General features: G+C 45.8%; 1 protein-coding gene across 1 annotated transcript in view; it reads left to right on the plus strand.

Moving 5' to 3' along the window:
• ETFA (electron transfer flavoprotein subunit alpha) overlaps window positions 1-19,924 on the plus strand; it is a 163,363-nt gene that overhangs the window by 88,316 nt on the left and 55,123 nt on the right. The window contains exon 9 of the mRNA XM_063926589.1: window positions 9,080-9,162. Coding sequence (XP_063782659.1) covers window positions 9,080-9,162 — 83 coding nt within the window. The remainder of the gene's footprint in view (window positions 1-9,079; window positions 9,163-19,924) is intronic.

The raw sequence follows: 19,924 nt of genomic DNA on the forward strand, positions 1-19,924 counted from the left end.
TCCTGCTGATAGAAAGCAGGAGGGTATCCTAAAATGTATTTACACACATACTGGTGTTATACTGCGACCAGCAATCGCCTCAGCCTGGATGTGCAGTGCTGGGTTGGTGTGGTCGGATTCCCTGACTGAAAATATTGATACCCTAGATAGGGACAATATATTATTGCCTATAGAACATTTAAAAGATGCATTTCTATATATGCGTGATGCACAGCGGAATATTTGCCGACTGGCATCAAGTCTAAGTGCGTTGTCCATTTCTGCCAGTAGAGGGTTATGGACACGACAGTGGTCAGGTGATGCGGATTCCAAACGGCATTTGGAAGTATTGCCTTATTAAAGGGAGGAGTTATTTGGGGTCGGTCTTTCAGACCTGGTGGCCACGGCAACAGCTGGGAAATCCACGTTTGTACCCCAGGTCGCCCCTCCACATAAGAAGACGCCGTATTATCAGGCGCAGTGTTTTCGTGGGCAAGCGGGCAAAAGGTTCCTCATTTCTGCCCCGTGACAGAGGGAGAGGAAAAAGGCTGCAGAAATCAGCCAGTTCCCAGGAACAGAAGCCCTCTCCCGCCTCTGCCAAGCCCTCAGTATGACGCTGGGGCTTTACAAGCAGAATCAGGCACGGTGGGGGCCCGTCTCAATGAATTTCAGCGCGCAGTGGGCTCACGCGCAAGTAGACCCCTGGATCCTTCAAGGGATATCTCAGGGGTACAAATTGGAATTCGAGACGTCTCCCCCTCGCCGTTTCCTAAAGTCGGCTTTACCGATGTTTTCCTCTGACAGGGAGGCAGTTTTGGAAGCCATTCACAAGCTGTATTCCCAGCAGGTGATAATCAAGGTACCCCTCCTGCAACAGGGAACGGGGTATTATTCCACACTGTTGTGGTACCGAAGCCGGACGGCTCGGTGAGACCGATTCTAAATCTAAAATCTTGAACACTTACATACAGAGGTTCAAATTCAAGATTGAGTCACTCAGAGCAGTGATTGCGAACCTGGAAGAAGGGGACTACATGATGTCTCGGGACATCAAGGATGCTTACCTTCATGTCCCAATTTACCTTTCTCACCAAGGGTACCTCAGGTTTGTGGTACAGAACTGTCACTATCAGTTCAGACGCTGCCGTATGGATGGTCCACGGCACCCCGGGTCTTTACCAAGGTAATGGCCGAAATGATGATACTCCTTCGAAGGAAGGGAATTTTAGTTATCCCTTACTTGGACGATTCCCTGATAAGGGTAAGATCCAGGGAACAGTTGGAGGTCGGTGTAGCACTATCTCAGGTAGTGTTGCGGCAGCACGATTGGATTCTCAATATTCCAAAATCGCAGCTGATTCCAACGACTCGTCTTCTGTTCCTAGGGATGATCCTGGACACAGTCCAGAAAAAGGTGTTTCTCCCGGAGGAGAAAGCCAGGGAGTTATCCGAGCTAGTCAGGAACCTCCTAAAACCAGGCCAAGTGTCAGTGCATCAATGCACAAGGGTCCTGGGAAAAATGGTGGCTTCTTACGAAGCGATTCCATTCGGCAGATTCCACGCAAGAACTTTTCAGTGGGATCTGCTGGACAAATGGTCCGGATCGCATCTTCAGATGCATCAGCGGATAACCCTGTCTCCAAGGACAAGGGTGTCTCTCCTGTGGTGGTTGCAGAGTGCTCATCTTCTAGAGGGCCGCAGATTCGGCATTCAGGACTGGGTCCTGGTGACCACCGATGCCAGCCTGAGAGGCTGGGGAGCAGTCACACAGGGAAGAAATTTCCAGGGCTTGTGGTCAAGCCTGGAGACATCACTTCACATAAATATCCTGGAGCTAAGAGCCATCTACAATGCTCTGAGCCTAGCAAGACCTCTGCTTCAAGGTCAGCCGGTGCTGATCCAGTCGGACAACATCACGGCAGTCGCCCACGTAAACAGACAGGGCGGCACAAGAAGCAGGAGGGCAATGACAAAAGTTGCAAGGATTCTTCGCTGGGCAGAAAATCATGTGATAGCACTGTCAGCAGTGTTCATTCTGGGTGTGGACGACTGGGAAGCAGACTTCCTCAGCAGACACGACCTCCACCCGGGGGAGTGGGGACTTCACCCAGAAGTCTTCCACATGATTGTGAACCGTTGGAAAAAACCAAAGGTGGACATGATGGCGTCCCGCCTCAACAAAAAACTAGACAGATATTGCGCCAGGTCAAGGGACCCTCAGGCAATATCTGTGGACGCTCTGGTAACACCATGGGTGTACCAGTCAGTGTATGTGTTCCCTCCTCTGCCTCTCATACCCAAGGTACTGAGGATCATAAGAAGGAGAGGAGTAAGGACTATACTCGTGGCTCCGGATTGGCCAAGAAGGACTTGGTACCCGGAACTTCAAGAGATGCTCACAGAGGACCCGTGGCCTCTACCTCTAAGAAAGGACCTGCTCCAGCAGGGACCCTGTCTCTTCCAAGACTTACCGCGGCTGCGTTTGACGGCATGGCGGTTGAACGCCGGATCCTGAAGGAAAAAGGCATTCCGGATGAAGTCATCCCTACCCTGATCAAAGCCAGGAAGGATGTAACCGTACAACATTATCACCGTATTTGGCGTAAATATGTTGCGTGGTGCGAGGCCAGGAAGGCCCCTACAGAGGAATTTCAACTGGGTCGTTTCCTGCATTTCCTACAAACAGGACTGTCTATGGGCCTAAAATTAGGGTCCATTAAGGTTCAGATTTCGGCCCTGTCGATTTTCTTCCAAAAAGAACTGGCTTCAGTTCCTGAAGTACAGACGTTTGTCAAGGGGGTACTGCATATACAACCTCCTTTTGTGGCTCCAGTGGCACCTTGGGATCTAAATGTAGTTTTGGGATTCCTAAAATCACATTGGTTTGAACCACTTTCCACTGTGGACTTAAAATATCTCACATGGAAGGTGGTAATGCTGTTAGCCCTGGCTTCAGCCAGGCGTGTCTCAGAATTGGCGGCTTTATCCTATAAAAGCCCTTACCTAATTTTTCATACGGACAGGGCAGAATTGAGGACTCATCCTCAATTTCTCCCTAAGGTGGTTTCAGCTTTTCACTTGAACCAGCCTATTGTGGTGCCTGCGGCTACTAGGGACTTGGAGGACTCCAAGTTGCTGGACGTAGTCAGGGCCCTGAAAATATATGTTTCCAGGACGGCTGGAGTCAGAAAATCTGACTCGCTATTTAACCTGTATGCACCCAACAAGCTGGGTGCTCCTGCTTCTAAGCAGACTATTGCTCGCTGGATTTGTAGTACAATTCAGCTTGCACATTCTGTGGCAGGCCTGCCACAGCCAAAATCTGTAAATGCCCATTCCACAAGGAAGGTGGGCTCATCTTGGGCGGCTGCCCGAGGGGTCTCGGCTTTACAACTTTGCCGAGCAGCTACTTGGTCAGGGGCAAACACGTTTGCTAAATTCTACAAATTTGATACCCTGGCTGAGGAGGACCTGGAGTTCTCTCATTCGGTGCTGCAGAGTCATCAGCACTCTCCCGCCCGTTTGGGAGCTTTGGTATAATCCCCATGGTCCTTACGGAGTCCCCAGCATCCACTTAGGACGTTAGAGAAAATAAGAATTTACTTACCGATAATTCTATTTCGCATAGTCCGTAGTGGATGCTGGGCGCCCATCCCAAGTGCGGATTGTCTGCAATACTTGTACATAGTTATTGTTACAAAAATCGGGTTATTATTGTTGTGAGCCATCTTTTCAGAGGCTCCTCTGTTATCATGCTGTTAACTGGGTTCAGATCACAAGTTGTACGGTGTGATTGGTGTGGCTGGTATGAGTCTTACCCGGGATTCAATATCCTTCCTTATTGTGTACGCTCGTCCGGGCACAGTATCCTAACTGAGGCTTGGAGGAGGGTCATAGGGGGAGGAGCCAGTGCACACCAGGTAGTCCTAAAGCTTTTACTTTTGTGCCCAGTCTCCTGCGGAGCCGCTATTTCCCATGGTCCTTACGGAGTCCCCAGCATCCACTACGGACTATGAGAAATAGAATTATCGGTAAGTAAATTCTTATTTTTCCTGAGCCAGGAGACGGGGATATGTGGAATGGCCCGTTGCATACTAGGAGGCCGGAAAGCTTTGACCGATTGGTGCAAATCCGCTGTCGCTTCATCATAGCCCATTGTTATCCTGCGGGTAACTTGTGGACCCTGCCGGAGAAAGAAAATGTAAAGAATACTTGGATGGGTAGAGACAGAGACTAGATTGGCTCGGAGGGAAAGGCAATGAATTTTCAAGTTAAAAACTCTCAGACCTGGAGGTTTGAATGAAGATTTCAAAACTCAAATGGTATAAACATAATTTACTCATGCCCTATATGACTTATCCCCATTCTTACTTATCTAGTTTAGTAGTGTTCATTACCATCATATACTGTATATCTTATTAGGTTAAACAAAATGTTTAAGCTACTATCATAAATCACCCCTAATTCATGATAAATATATATTTGTGTATAAATATTTTAATGAAAATGAATATATATTTTAAACTTTTTCCCTTTTCTCTAGCATCCATAAGGGATTATGGGGTTAATTCTGAGTTGATCGCAGCAGGATTTTTGTTAGCAGTTGGGCAAAACCATGTGCACTGCAGGGGAGGCAGATATAACGTGTAGAGAGAGTTAGATTTGGGTGGGTTATTTTGTTTCTGTGCAGGGTAAATACTGGCTGCTTTATTTTACACTGCAATTTAGATTGCAGATTGAACACACCACACCCAAATCTAACTCTCCCTGCACATGTTATATCTGCCTCCCCTGCAGTGCATATGGTTTTGCCCAACTGCTAACAAAGATCCTGCTGCGATCAACTCAGAATTACCCCCATTGGGTAGACTTAGGCGGTCATTCCGAGTTGATCGTAGCTGTGCTAAGTTTAGCACAGCTACGATCGTTAACTCCGACATGCGGGGGGACGCCCAGCACAGGGCTAGTCCGCCCCGCATGTCAGTGCCGGCCTCCCCTGCACAAATACAAAAGCATCGCACAGAGGCGATGCCTTTGTATTTTAGGAGTAACTCCCGGCCAGCGTAGCTCCTGCGGCTGGCCGGGAGTTCCTCGTCGCTTCCGCTGGCCGCAGCGGCCCGCCCCCCGAACGGTCTGGCCACGCCTGCGTTGGCCGGACCGATCCCCCTAAACGGCGTCTAAACGCCGCCGTTCAGCACCCTCCCGCCTAGCGACCGCCTCTGTCTCAGAGGCGATCGCTAGGCAACGACGGCTGCCATGCACCGGCGCACTGCGGCGAATGCGCAGTTCCGACCCAATCACATGTCTGCGAAGAAGTGCAGCGTGCGATCGGGTCGAAATGACCCCCTTAGTACGATGGAGTATAGACGGTGTCCAAAGGAGACGGTGCACTTTAAGGGGGACATTTACTAAGCAGTGATAAGAGTGGAGAAGTGTGCCAGTGGGGAAATTGCCCCATCAACCAATCAGCAGCTCTGTATCATTTTATAGTATGCAAATTATAGATGTTACTTCAGTGCTGATTGGTTGCCATGGGCAACTTCTCCACTGGCTCACTTCTCCGCTCTTATCACTGCTTAGTAAATGTCCCCCCAAGTTTCTTCACTGGGTGTGCTGGCTCCTCCCTTCTATGCCTCCTCCCACAGGCAGTTTAGAAAAAAGTTCCCGCAGGAGAGGATGCACATCTCTGCAGCTCCAGAGTTTTCTTCAGTTTCTTTTCAGTCTTTATTATTTTCGGTATGCTGTTTGGGCAACAGCATACCTGCACCATGGGAGTTAGGAGGGGACGGTCACTGGCTTTTCGAGGTGTCAGAGCTGCTTCCCTGCTGCAGGACCACCGTCCTTAGCTGTCGCAATCTCAGCAGGCCGCACACCCCTAACAATAGCCTGAAGGTGACGACAGTGGTGAGTACAAACCGGGGTCCCCGCTACGGGGGTCCTCCAGTTCAAAGTGCGGCTGACACGCAGGGAAGGCATACAGGACCCTCCTGGGGGGGACCCGCTATACGCCTCTCTGTACACTGGCTATCTCTGTACACTGGCTATTGGTGGCTTAAACTAACACTGTTTGATGTTTTTAATCTATTTGGCAGACATTGCCAGTATAAAAAACACTGTAGTTCCGACGTCATTGTAGGGCGGAGCTACCTCAGCGGAACCAGCGGTATTTTGGCGCCTTCCTCTGCTTGCAGCAGCAACAGGCACACACAGCTCCTGCTGACACTCAGAAAACGCTGGAAAACTGATACAGGGTGTAGCAAAGGGGGAGAGCCGCTATTGTACACAATCTGTGTCCTATAAAGGACAGTAATCATAGGTGTTTCACTGGGATATAACAGCTTACAGTCTCACTGGGGCTGTGTAGCTAGGGTGTGCTGGACTCCTCTCTCTATCTCCCTCTCATATACAGTAAGGGCAGACTTGCTAAGTTATTACTTGTCTGTGTGTATGTAATTGTGCTTTACTGAGAACATGGGTAAACACAAACTATGCAGTGTATGCCACACCAGATTCTCTCCCTTATCATCTGATTCTGTATCATGTGAACAAGCCAATCTTCACAACTCAGTGAGGGGGCTGGGGAAGAGGGTCAAGAGCCTTCCTGGCTAGGTGCCATTAAAACTATGATGTCTGATATGTCATCACAACTCACTGCTAATGCTCAAAAGACTCGGCTACTACAGTAGGCTGTTGCAGACCTAGCTGCCAGGGCAGATGTTACACAGCCCCCCTTCTCTGACTCAAGTCCACAAAAGCATGGTTTACCTGCTCTACTCTCTGATTCATATGAAGATATACAGGAGGATGGGGAGGACTTGGATCCCGTTAATGGGGATTCCGTTTCTGCTCAGGGTATTCAACCCCTCATTCTGGCTATACTGGCCTCATTCTGGCTCGGGACGTGTTAAAACTCCCTCTAGAGGATGCTGCGTCACAGCAGTAGTTTTTATTTACACAGAACAAGCCTAATGTCACTTACCCTGATTCTACAGAGTTAGCCTGGAAAAATCCAGACAAAAAATACCAAGTGTCAAAAATATTTTTGCACCCGTTCCATTTGCTCCTGAAGGTAGGAAATTCTGTGAAGAAACCCCGGGTTTTGACGTATTAGTCTCTCAGCTGTCTGAAAAGGCGGTGCTGCCTGCCCTGGGCTCCTTTACCATGAAGGACCTTGGGTACAGAAAAATAGAGACTACACTAAAGTCTATCTACACAGCAGCAGGTGTTTCGCAAAGGCCGGTCATAGCGGGTTGCTGGATGACCCATGCCATTCACACGTGGGCTTCTCAAATTCAGGAGGGCCTCTGGTCACTACGGTGAGTCTCCTGAAGCACATTCAGGACACTGCACTCGTCCTGTGTGACTAGCTTCAGGAGATGGGTAATATTAATGCTAGGACCTCTGCCATGGCAGTGTTGGCGAGCAGGGCCTTGTGGTTGCGTCAGTACTCTCCCCTTTTCTGGGGAATGGCTCCTGAGTTGGACACGTGGATTTCTAAGGTTACTGCGGGGAAATCCACGTTTCTCCCCTCTGGGGCCCCACCGGCTAGGCATTCCTACCCGGGGCCATCTGTTCAGTCCTTTCGGTCTAACGCATTTCGATCTAGGGCCAGAGGTGCCTCCAATGCGGCTAGCCGCACCAGAGGTAAGACCAGAAGACCTACAAACACCGGTTCTCAGGAACAGAACACCAGTTTGCATCCACTAAGTCCTCAGTATGATGGTGCCCACCCGACCCAAGGTGGATGCTAGAGAAAATAGGATTTTAATTACCTACCGGTAAATCCTTTTCTCGTAGTCCATAAGGGATATTGGGCTCCCGCCTCAGTGCGTTGACTTTTCTGCAGGTTCTCTTTTTATGGTTGCCTGTTCAGCTGTAGCTGTTTGTTGTTACCAGCAGTTGCTGGTCGTTTTATATTAGTGGTGTGCTGGTGTGTAAATCGCACCACTCGTTGTTATGTTCCTTCTCTCAAGTATGTCCTTTCTCCTTCAGGCACTATTTTACTAATAATTATGCCCCATAGAGGGGAGGAGCCAGCACACCCAGTGAAGAAATTTTAAAGTGCATCGGCTCCTTTGGATCCCGTCTATACCCCATCGTACTAAGTCTCCCCAATATCCCTTATGGACTATGAGAAAAGGATTTACCGGTAGGTAATTAAAATCCTATTTTTGTCATGCCAAGCAAATTCCGGACCACAAGAAAATGTCCGCCAAAAACAGCAAAAGAACCCCAAACATGACCGCTCACAGGAAGTCCATTACACCTACTCCATGTCAGGAGTGTAATGACATGCACTTTCGGTTATGGATGAAAACCTCCGGCCACAGATGAGGACTTCTGGTCTCGGGCATACACGTCCAGTTAGGCACCCACCGGAAGACTTTTGGACACAGGAAGTGGGGCACAGAAAGGAAGTGCATACAGGGAGTTAAGACGGTGCTCCCCCCCCCCCCCCCCCCCCCCACGTGTCCATTAGACCCACTCAAAATATGCCTTCAGGCACTCCATGGACACTAGCCTTGGGGAAAAAAACTCTGAGATAGCACAAAACACATTGGATACCCGGTCCAGTGGTAAGAACTTTGCAACTGATATACTGGTGACCATCTTGTATGAGCTCTGGATGTCCGATTTGGCAGGGTACCCCGCCCACTATACTACAAACATGCATACAGGGTATGATCTGAATTGGACTTTGTTTATTAAGTTTATCTGCTGATAAATGAATAAGCCGACTCTGTGTTTCTTTATACGTCCAGAGTGCCGCCGATGGGGACATATATATTACATGCAGCCGCGGTCTGACTGTGTGATGAGGGCACCCGGCAAAGTATTTCTGGGTAACCTGGGGAGTGCCGGAGCTGGGAGTTCTATATAAAAAAAATAATAATAATAATAAAAAATAAATAAATATAAATATATATATATATAAATATATATATATATATATATATATATATATATATATATATATATATGTGTGTGTATATGTATATGTGTATATATATATATATATATATATATATATATATATAATCTCATAGTCTTCTTCCAGTCTCTTGAGCGCTAATATTATCCTTCATACTCTCTCTTGCAGTTGGTGCTTCTCGTGCAGCTGTAGACGCTGGCTTTGTACCCAATGATATGCAAGTTGGACAGACAGGAAAAATTGTTGCACCTGTAAGTACGTTACTATTACATGTCTTATTGGTAAAGAAAGGGTTCTCATAGTTGAGTTGACATTATTGATCTGCAATGACCATTGATAAGGACTGGAAGGTACTGGCTATGAGAGGAGGACTTTATATATGCACAAACACATTTTTGAAACAAAATGACATTTTAGTAATGTATGTTGTCTGTATTTAATGTTTTATTATGTGTGACGTGTAAATTTTTAATTTGAAAAGCTTTATGAAAACAAAAGAAATGTATTTTTAAATAAGATTTCATTGTACTTGTTTATCATAATTACAGTGATTTAACTGCATACTAATATTCCTTGATGATGACACCCACAGTTTACATGGTTTAATGACAACACCAGGGGCCTGGTTCACACATGGGTTTCTTGCAATTTCCTGTAACTAGGGTGACAAGTACAAAGAGTTTTTGGAGCCACAATAAAATCTTGGTACTACCTTTGTAGTTACACCATCTTTATTTTTAAATATTGAAGGCATCAGATGCAATACTTGTGATATCACACTTTCCACTGCTTTCTTATACACAAGAAGGAAGCAAAATCTAGAGGCATACGAGTAAGTAAATTTTAGTTTAAAGGCTGGTGGTGGGCAAATGCTGTGAAAAGTAAAGCGGAAAATGGGGTTGATGGAGATGTAGTGGGAAAGATGAGCCCAGTCTCGTTGGTCCCTAGAAAATATGAGCACTAATACATCTAAACGAGATGAGGAAAACTAATATGGAAAGTCTGACAATCCAGATTGTTTGTAAAGAGACTCAAAAGAAGCACATATGTCATAAAAGGAGAGTTCCTTAAGATACAAGTTATGTATGCCATTTGGTATGCCAGCCAGACTACCTTTACAGTTAAAGTAGGACTAGTCTTTCCCCATGAAGCAGCAATCTGACGTGCCAAAAATATAGTACAAAGAAAAAACCATAGATTATGGAAAAAGACTCTCTATATGGGGCACACGGGAATATACTGCTTAAACGCTTGTCAAAATGTGTCTAACCATTGGAATTAATACGCGATAATAACTAATTAAAAAGGAGTGAAGAACTCCTAAAGTGCTAAAAGACGAAATATGACAAACAATGACAATTAACATGAAGTTAAAAGTTATACTGGTATAATATGGGAATATTTGGCCTCAGCCTAATACATCAATTGTTTTATATACTGATTATACAGAATAATAGAGCAAGGCACAGTCTCCTGGTAAGGTTCGGGGTTCTGCTTCCCCGCATCTGCTGTGCATCAAATAAGGGGTGAGAGACCCTTACTATTACCAACCCATGTAGTTGCAGAGTGGTATATAGGTGCCTCTCGGGGTGCCTGTTAGTTAAACACTCTAAAGCTGATGACTGTTGTCAGCGCAGCAGTAGTAAGTGTCATGTCTGCATTCCCCCACCACTATACCAGGAAGGAAGGTAGGAGAAAAGAGTTTGTGGATAAAGACCCTGATTAAATCTCTATCATATTACACACTGTATCTGTGTTCTATGTGCTTTGCAGTCCTTATTCGTTAATTGAACAGTGGCTAGTGACCATAACTCTTATACGATCTCCTACTCAATAAGTTAGTCACAAACGCATTAAATGTCATGAGTACTATGCAACAAAACAAGGGAGCCCAAGGCCAGGCTTTATTAGACAACTGCAATAATGATACCTTGAGAATACTATATACTATATGTCTGTATAATTTTTCTGAAAGAAAAGGACAAAGAACAAAGATGAGAGACAAAGAATATGTCTGATCAATTTGTGTAGTTGTTTAGGGATATCTGGATCCACCAAGGGATGTAAAATAAATTTGAGTTTGGTATGGTACCAATGATGGAGGAAATTAGGTTCCGATCATCTCTTCAAAAGCTGACACCTCAGACAGCTCCACCAGATATGAAGTAAAATACACCAATTGGGGCTATTTATTAGCTGGGAGAAAAGCAGCAACGCAAGTAACTTTGTATCTGGACCAAGCCGTGTTAAATATACATTTATTGTTCCTGCGTGCAGGGTAAATACTGGCTGCTTTTGCATCTAGCCCACAAATGTTTAAGAGGTTTAATTTTCAATGTCTACGATTTCTCTGGTTTGGAAAGACGTAGAGGATTTAGTTGGATCATAATCGCATCTAAAGAATAGCAGTGGTGGTGTTGTTGTTTTTTTTTTTTTTTTATTATAGATGCTTTTATTAAAGAAAAATGTATTATTTTTTTACAAAATCTCTATGGAGTAGTCCTTATAAATGTCCTCTTATGTATCGCACACAGAAAAGTTCATATCACTCAGTCAGAACCAAAGCGTGAATTGGGAGAATACAAATAGTCACTTAAAATCACGTTGGCTCTCATCAGACCATTAAAACGTGTCCTTTCAAAGACCACCATTCAAGTTATGCATATAGGACACTTATGGGGCTGCATAAATATACATTTTTTCATAAAACATTAAAGGCTTAGATTCATTTGGACTCCCATTAATCAAAATATTTAACCCCCATAAGTATAACCAGAAGTGAAGAAGTATATAAAGCAAGAGTTTAAACCATCCATGCATAGCCATCCTATGCATTTGTCAGGGACTTCAAGTGTCTGATATACTGGACTAAATATATGTTCACGTGAACTAGTTTTACTAATTTTTACTAATTTTGTTTGTTTCATGAGAGCTGAAATACTTTATTATGTCCATTATGTAGTAGGATATAGGCCTGGGTGGATGGTAAACTGTCCAGTCTTTAATAACAGTTTGCATAAGAAATCAACATTAGGCATTTTAACTGGGGTAATTGTGTAACCATGGGCACAAAGGTGTCCTATCAATGAGATGCAATATATTTTCATACCATGCTAAAAGGAAGTCACATGATGGAGATTCAAAAGATGTAGTATTTGTCTTTCTTTTGAATGAGGCAGAACTTTTTCTGTGCCATGTATCTCGCACTATTCTGTCGGCAGAAGAGTTAATAAGAAGGATTAAAGGGGGATCCAGAACATGCTGGCCAAATTGCTTTTATGTTTAATCCCCAGGGAACAGAACATCAACTGCTTTCAGCCAAATGCACTGACATATGAATATTTTACAGCAATTTAATGTTTTTCCGGCTGCCCCAGAGGACTTGCGAATCAATTTGCGAATGTTGTTCTCTTGCAGTTAAAGGCTGAGCTGGATAATTCAGGATGAAAGAGGCTGTCAGCCCAGAGCTCTTTAAGGGGCTTAATAAGAAAGTAAAAATCACTCCCACCTGATATCCTTCCCCTTCCTCCCATCTGCTTAAACTTTTATGGTCAGAAGTGTTCCTCCGCTACTGCTGCTCCTTAATGTGCAACTTGTATGTACTAATGCCTTTATTCCGGGCCCACATAATTAAAGAAGGCTATGATTTTCATTTATTTTATTGTTTACCTAGATAAACAAGATATTATGGAGAACAAACCCATTAGGATTATTACATACAATTTACCAGAGAGTTGTGTTCCCCATGATCATGAAATTTTACGATCCTCAGATTATTCAGTGCCTATGAATTAAAAGGAGTATACACACTCTGGCTGCTTTAATATATAACGTACGCCTGCCCTTTAATGCAAAATATATAATCCGCTAATCATGTGGCAGTAATTAAATGCATGAAGACATGGGGCCTAATTCAAGCCTGATCGTAGCAGCAAATTTGTCAGCAGTTTGGCAAAACCATGTGCACTGCCTGGGGGGCAGATATAACGTGCAGAGAGAGTTAGATTTGGGTGGGGTGTAGAAATAAAGCAGCCAGTATTACCCTGCACAGAAACAATATAACCCACCAAAATCTAACTCTCTCTGACATGTTATATCTGCCACACCTGCAGTGTACATGGTTTTGCCCATCTGCTAACAAATTTGCTGCTACGATCAGGTCTGAATTAGTCCCATGGTCAAGCTGTTCAACTGAAGTTCAGACTTAAGACCAGTATAGAAGATGGGCTCTAAGTGACTGAAAGTGGAATGAATGTTGGTGCTGGAGGTGGCTTTGGTAGCTTATAAACTGCTCATCTCTTGGGATTTCCAAGCACCACAGTCTGCACAAGGTTTACAAAGAATGGTGTGCAAAACAAAAAACCTCCAATGAGTGTCAGTTCTTTGGGCAAACATGCCTTATTAATAGAGGTCAATGAGAATTGCTAGACTAGTTCATTATGACAGAAACTCAAATAACCATGTGTTACAACCAGTGGCATGTAGAAGAGCATCTTTGACTGCATAGTTCCTCAAACCTGAGGTGGATGGGCTACAGCAGCAGCAGAGCACACTTTGTTTCAGTACAGTCAGCTAAAACTTGGAAATAGAGGTTACAGGAGGCACATTGAGACAGTTAACCTCTTCAGTCTAGTTTATTGAAAAGAGTAAACTCTAAGTTGAGAAAAAAGTTTTTCATATATTGACCTATTTAGTTATATATATATATATATATATATAACATTTAGAAATAGAAAGAAATTATTGCGCCACGTGTGTTCACCAACGTTTACTTATCCTGAATGTGATTTATACCAAACAGATATGACACTCCCTAAGAATTTAAAAGGGCGTCTGCTTACCCCCAAACAGGGATGGCGGTTCCCTGTATCGTAAATTTGGTACACAATTGGGGGGAGGGGGTTTAGCGACCAATGGTGTCTAAAAGAACTCACACTTTAGGTGATTAATAAAAATATAAAATACAATTTATTCACGTATAAATTTAAAACAACAAATCTTTTTCTAAAAAATGGGATAAAATGGATACACACATAAAATATAATACCAGTTAAAATGAATAAATAATAAAAGATTCCTTAACTTGGTATGCAGTCACTGCCAGATAGCCCAACGCGTTTCGTCAATCAGACTTCATCAAGGGGTGTTAGCAGAATGGGAACAGACTTCTATTTATACCAGTATTCATCTAGTCCTAATTATGACATCACTTCCTGTTGTTACCACATGGTGTTGTATGATAAGCTACAACCTATTTTCTCTAACGTCCTAGTGGATGCTGGGAACTCCGTAAGGACCATGGGGAATAGCGGGCTCCGAAGGAGGCTGGGCACTCTAGAAAGATCTTAGACTACCTGGTGTGCACTGGCTCCTCCCACTATGACCCTCCTCCAAGCCTCAGTTAGATTTCGTGCCCGGCCGAGGTTGGATGCACACTAGGGGCTCTCCTGAGCTCTTAGAAAGTTAGTCTTAGAATTTGTTATTTTCAGTGAGACCTGCTGGCAACAGGCTCACTGCAGCGAGGGACTAAGGGGAGAAGAAGCGAACTCGCCTGCTTGCAGCCGGATTGGGCTTCTTAGGCTACTGGACACCATTAGCTCCAGAGGGATCGACCGCAGGCCCAGCCTTGATGTTCGGTCCCGGAGCCGCGCCGCCGTCCCCCTTACAGAGCCAGAAGTAAGAAGATGGTCCGGAAAATCGGCGGCATGAAGACTCTGTCTTCACCAAGGTAGCGCACAGCACTGCAGCTGTGCGCCATTGCTCCTCTCACACACTTCACACTCCGGTCACTGAGGGTGCAGGGCGCTGGGGGGGGGCGCCCTGAGGCAGCAATAAAAACACCTTGGCTGGCTAAAATACCTCAATATATGGCCCCAGGGGCTATATATGAGGTAAATACCCCTGCCAGAATTCCATAAAAAACGGGAGAATAGGCCGCGAAAAAGGGGCGGAGCCTATCTCCTCAGCACACTGGCGCCATTTTTCCCTCACAGCTCGGCTGGAAGGAAGCTCCCTGGCTCTTCCCTGCAATTCTACAGTACAGCAAGAGGGAAAAGAGAGGGGGGGCATTAAAATTGGCACTGTATACAGTATATTATATAAAAAGCAGCTATTAGGGACATAACTCAGTTAGTCCCTGTATATATATAGCGCTCTGGTGTGTGCTGGCATACTCTTACTCTGTCCCCCCAAAGGGCTTTTGTGGGTCCTGTCCTCGTTTAGAGCATTCCCTGTGTGTCTGCGGTGTGTCGGTACGGCTGTGTCGACATGTTGAATGAGGAGGCTTATATGGTGACAGAACAGAGGCCGATATATGTGATGTCGCCCCCTGTGGGGCCGACACCAGAGTGGATGGATAGGTGAAAGGTATTAACCGACAGTGTCAACTCCTTACATAAAAGGGTGGATGACGTAACAGCTGTGGGACAGCCGGCTTCGCAGCCCGCGCCTGCCCAGGCGTCTCAAAGGCCATCAGGGGCTCAAAAACGCCCGCTCTCTCAGATGGCAGACACAGATGTCGACACGGAGTCTGACTCCAGTGTCGACAAGGTGGAGACATATACACAATCCACTAGGAACATCCGTGACGTGATCCCGGCAATAAAAAATGTGTTATACATTTCTGACTTTAACCCAAGCACCTCTAAAAATGGGTTTTAGGTTTGGGGAGAAAAAACAGGCAGTGTTTTGTTCCCCCATCAGATGAATAAATGAAGTGTGTGAAAGCGTGGGTTCCCCTGTTAAGAAACTGGTAATTTATAAAAAGTTACTGATGGCGTACCCTTTCCCGCCAGGTGGATAAGTTACGCTGGGAGATATCCCCTAGGGTGGATAAGGCGCTCACACGTTTGTCAAAAAAGGTGGCACTGCCGTCTTAGGATACGGCCACTTTAATAGGTACCTGTTGATAAAAAACAGGAGGCTATCCTGAAGTCTGTATTTACACACTCAGGTACTAGACTGAGACCTGCAGATAGTGCTGCTGCAGCGTGGTCGGTGACCCTGTCAAACAGGGATACTAGTTGGCAAACATAAAAACATATTAAAGACGTCGTCTTATATATGGGGGATGCACAGAGGGATATTTTGCCGGCTGGCATCCAAAATAAATGTAATGTCCATTCTGTCAGGAGGGTATTAGAGACCTGTCACTGGACAGGTGATGCTGACTTAAAAAGCGCATAGAGAGCCTTATAAGGGTGAGGAATTATTTGGGGATGGTCTCTGGGACCTCGTATCCACAGCAACTGCTGGGAAGAAATAATTTTACCTCAGGTTTCCTCACAGACAAAGGTACAGTCCTTTCGGCTTCAGAAAAGCAAGCGGGTCAAATGGCGCTTCCTTTCTGTACAGAGACAAGGGTAGAGGGAAAAAAGCTGCACCAGTCAGCCTGTTCCCAGAATCAAGATTCTTCCCCCGCCTCCTGTGAGGCCACACCATGACGCGGGTGCTCCACAGGTGTAGCCAGGTACGGTGGGGGGCCGTCTCAAAAATTTCAGCAATTAGTGGGCTCGCTCACAGGTGGATCCCTGTTTCTTTCAAGTAGTATTTCAGGGGTACAAGCTGGAATTCGAGATGTCTCCCCCCAGCCGTTTCCTAAAATATGCCTTGCTGACAACTCCCTCAGGCAGGGAGGCTGTGCTAGAGGCAATTAATAAGCGGTATTCCCAGCAGGTAATACTCAAGGTGCCCCTACTTCAACAAGGACGGGGTTACTATTCCACACGGGTTGGGGTACCGAAACCGCATGGTTCGGTGTGACCCATTTTATATTTAAAATCCTTGAACACAAAAATTCAAGTTCAAGATGGAATCGCTCAGGGCGGTTATTCCAAGCCTGGACGAGGGGGATTACATGGTATCCTGGGACATCAAGGATGCTTACCTGCATGTCCCCATTTACCATCCTCGCCAGGAGTACCTCAGATTTGTGGTACAGGATTACCATTACCAAGTCCAGACACTGCCGTTTGGACTGTACATGGCACCGAGGGTGTTTTATCAAGGTAATGGCCGAAATGTTGATACTCCTTCAAAAAAAGGGAGTTGTAATTATCCCGTACTTGGACAATCTCGTTATAAGGGCGAGGTCCAAGGAGCAGTTGGTAGTCGGGGTAGCACTATTTTGGAAAGTGCTACAACAGCATGGTTGGATTCTAAACAGTCCAAAGTCACAGCTGGTTCCTATGACACGTCTACTGTTCCTGGGGATGGTTCTGGACATAAACCAGAAATAGTGTTTCTCCCGGAGGAGAAAGCCAAGGAGTTGTCATCTCTAGTCAGAGACCTCCTGAAGCCAAAATAGGTAGCGGTGCATCATTGCACGCGAGTCCTGGGAAAAATGGTAGCTTCCTACGAAGCAATCCCATTAGGCAGGTTCCATACAAGAACTTTTCAGAGGGACCTGTTGGACAAGTGGTCCGGATCGCATCTTCCGATGCATAGGCTGATAACCCTGTCTCCAAGGACCAGGGTATCTCTACTGTGGTGGCTGCAGAGTGCCCATCTTCAAGAGGGCCGCAGGTTCGGCATACAGGACTAGGTCCTAGTGACCATGGATTCCAGCCTTTGAGGCTGGGAGGCAGTCACACAGGGAATAAATTTCCAGGGACTTTGGTCAAGTCAGGTTATTTCCCTACACATAAATATTCTGGACCTGAGGGCCATTTACAATGCCCTGAGGCCGGCAAGGCCTGTGCTTCAAAACCAGCCGGTACTTATCCAATCAGACAACATCACGGCAGTCGCCCATGTAAACCAACAGGGCGGCACAAGAAGCAGGATGGCGATGGCAGAAGCCACAAGGATTCTCCGATAGGCGGAAAATCATGTGTTAGCACTGTCAGCAGTGTTCATTCCCGGAGTGGACAACTGGGAAGCAGATCTTCTCAACAGACACGACCTCCACCCGGGAGAATGGGGACTTCCTCCAGAAGTCTTCCAATAGGATTGTACACCATTGGGAAAGGCCACAGGTGGACATGATGGCGTCCCGCCTCAACAAAAAGCTATAAAAGATATTGCACCGGGTCAAGGGACCCTCAGGCGATAGCTATGGACGCTCTGGTAACACCGTGGGTGTACCAGTCGGTTTATGGGTTCTCCCCTCTGCCTCTCATACCAAAGATACTGAGAATAATAAGAAGGCGAGGAGTAAGAACGATACTCGTGGATGGCCAAGAAGAGCTTGGTACCCAGAACTTCAAGAATTTATATCAGAGGACCCATGGCCTCTGCCACTCAGACAGGACCTGCGGCAGCAGGGGCCCTGTCTGTTCCAAGACTTACCGCGGCTGCGTTTGTCGGCATGGCGGTTGAACGCCGGATCCTGAAGGAAAAGGGCATTCCGGAGGAAGTCATTCCTACGCTTACTAAAGCCAGGAAAGAGGTTACAGCAACTCATTATCACCGCATATGGCGAAAATATGTTGCATGGTGTGAGGCCGAAAGGGCCCCAACGGAGGAATTTCAACTAGGTCGATTTCTGCATTTCCTGCAAGCAGGAGTGACTATGGGCCTTAAATTGGGTTCCATTAAGGTACAGATCTCGGCTCTGTCGATTTTCTTTCAAAAAGAACTAGCTTCAGTACCTGAAGTTCAGACCTTTATAAAAGGAGTGCTGCAGAGTCAGCCCCCGTTTGTGCCTCCTGTGGCACCTTGGGATCTCAACGTGGTGTTGAGTTTCTTAAAATCACATTGGTTTGAACCACTAAAAACCGTGGATCTGAAATATCTCACGTGGAAGGTGGTTATGTTATTGGCCTTGGCTTCTGCCAGGCGAGTATCAAAGTTGGCGGCTTTGTATTGTAAAAGCCCTTATTTGAGTTTCCATATGGATAGGGCAGAATTGAGGGCTCGTCCTCAGTTTCTCCCAAAGGTGGTGTCAGCGTTTCACCTGAACCAGCCTATTGTGGTGCCTAGGCTACTAGGGACTTGGAGGACTCCAAGTTGCTAGACGTTGTCAGGGCACTGAAAATATATGTTTCCAGAACGGCTAGAGTCAGAAAATCTGACTCGCTGTTTATCCTATATGCACCTAACAAGCTGGGTGCTCCTGCTTCTAAGCAGACTATTGCTCGTTGGATTTGTAGTACAATTCAGCTTGCACATACTGTGGCAGGCCTGCCACAGCCAAAATCTGTCAATGCCCATTCCACAAGGAAGGTGGGCTCATCTTGGGCGGCTGCCCGAGGGTTCTCGGCTTTACAACTTTGCAGAGCAGCTACTTGGTCAGGGGCAAACACGTTTGCAAAATTCTACAAATTTGATACCCTGGCTGAGGAGGACCTGGAGTTCTCTCATTCAGTGCTGCAGAGTCATCCGCACTCTCCCGCCCGTTTGGGAGCTTTGGTATAATCCCCATGGTCCTTACGGAGTTCCCAGCATCCACTAGGACGTTAGAGAAAATAAGAATTTACTCACCGGTAATTCTATTTCTCGTAGTCCGTAGTGGATGCTGGGCGCCCATCCCAAGTGCGGTTTATCTGCAATACTTGTACATAGTTATTGTTAACTAAATCGGGTTATTGTTGAGCCATCTGTTGAGAGGCTCTATTGTTTCATACTGTTAACTGTGTTTCATATCACGAGTTGTACGGTGTGATTGGTGTGGCTGGTATGAGTCTTACCCGGGATTCAAAATCCTTCCTTATTGTGTACGCTCGTCCGGGCACAGTATCCTAACTGAGGCTTGGAGGAGGGTCATAGTGGGAGGAGCCAGTGCACACCAGGTAGTCTAAGATCTTTCTAGAGTGCCCAGCCTCCTTCGGAGCCCGCTATTCCCCATGGTCCTTACGGAGTTCCCAGCATCCACTACGGACTACGAGAAATAGAATTACCGGTGAGTAAATTCTTATTTATTTATATAAATAAGTAACATGATTGGATAGTATAAAACTGTATTAAGTTCACTGTAAGTTTAAACAACGGGTTTGGAGCATGAAAAGCTATAAAACTGTCTTCGAAAGATGCGCCGATGCGACTTCCGCCCCACTTCCGGTTTGACGGCGTCGC

Source organism: Pseudophryne corroboree, chromosome 6 (assembly GCF_028390025.1).
Source record: "Pseudophryne corroboree isolate aPseCor3 chromosome 6, aPseCor3.hap2, whole genome shotgun sequence".
Taxonomy (NCBI): Eukaryota; Metazoa; Chordata; class Amphibia; order Anura; family Myobatrachidae; genus Pseudophryne; species Pseudophryne corroboree.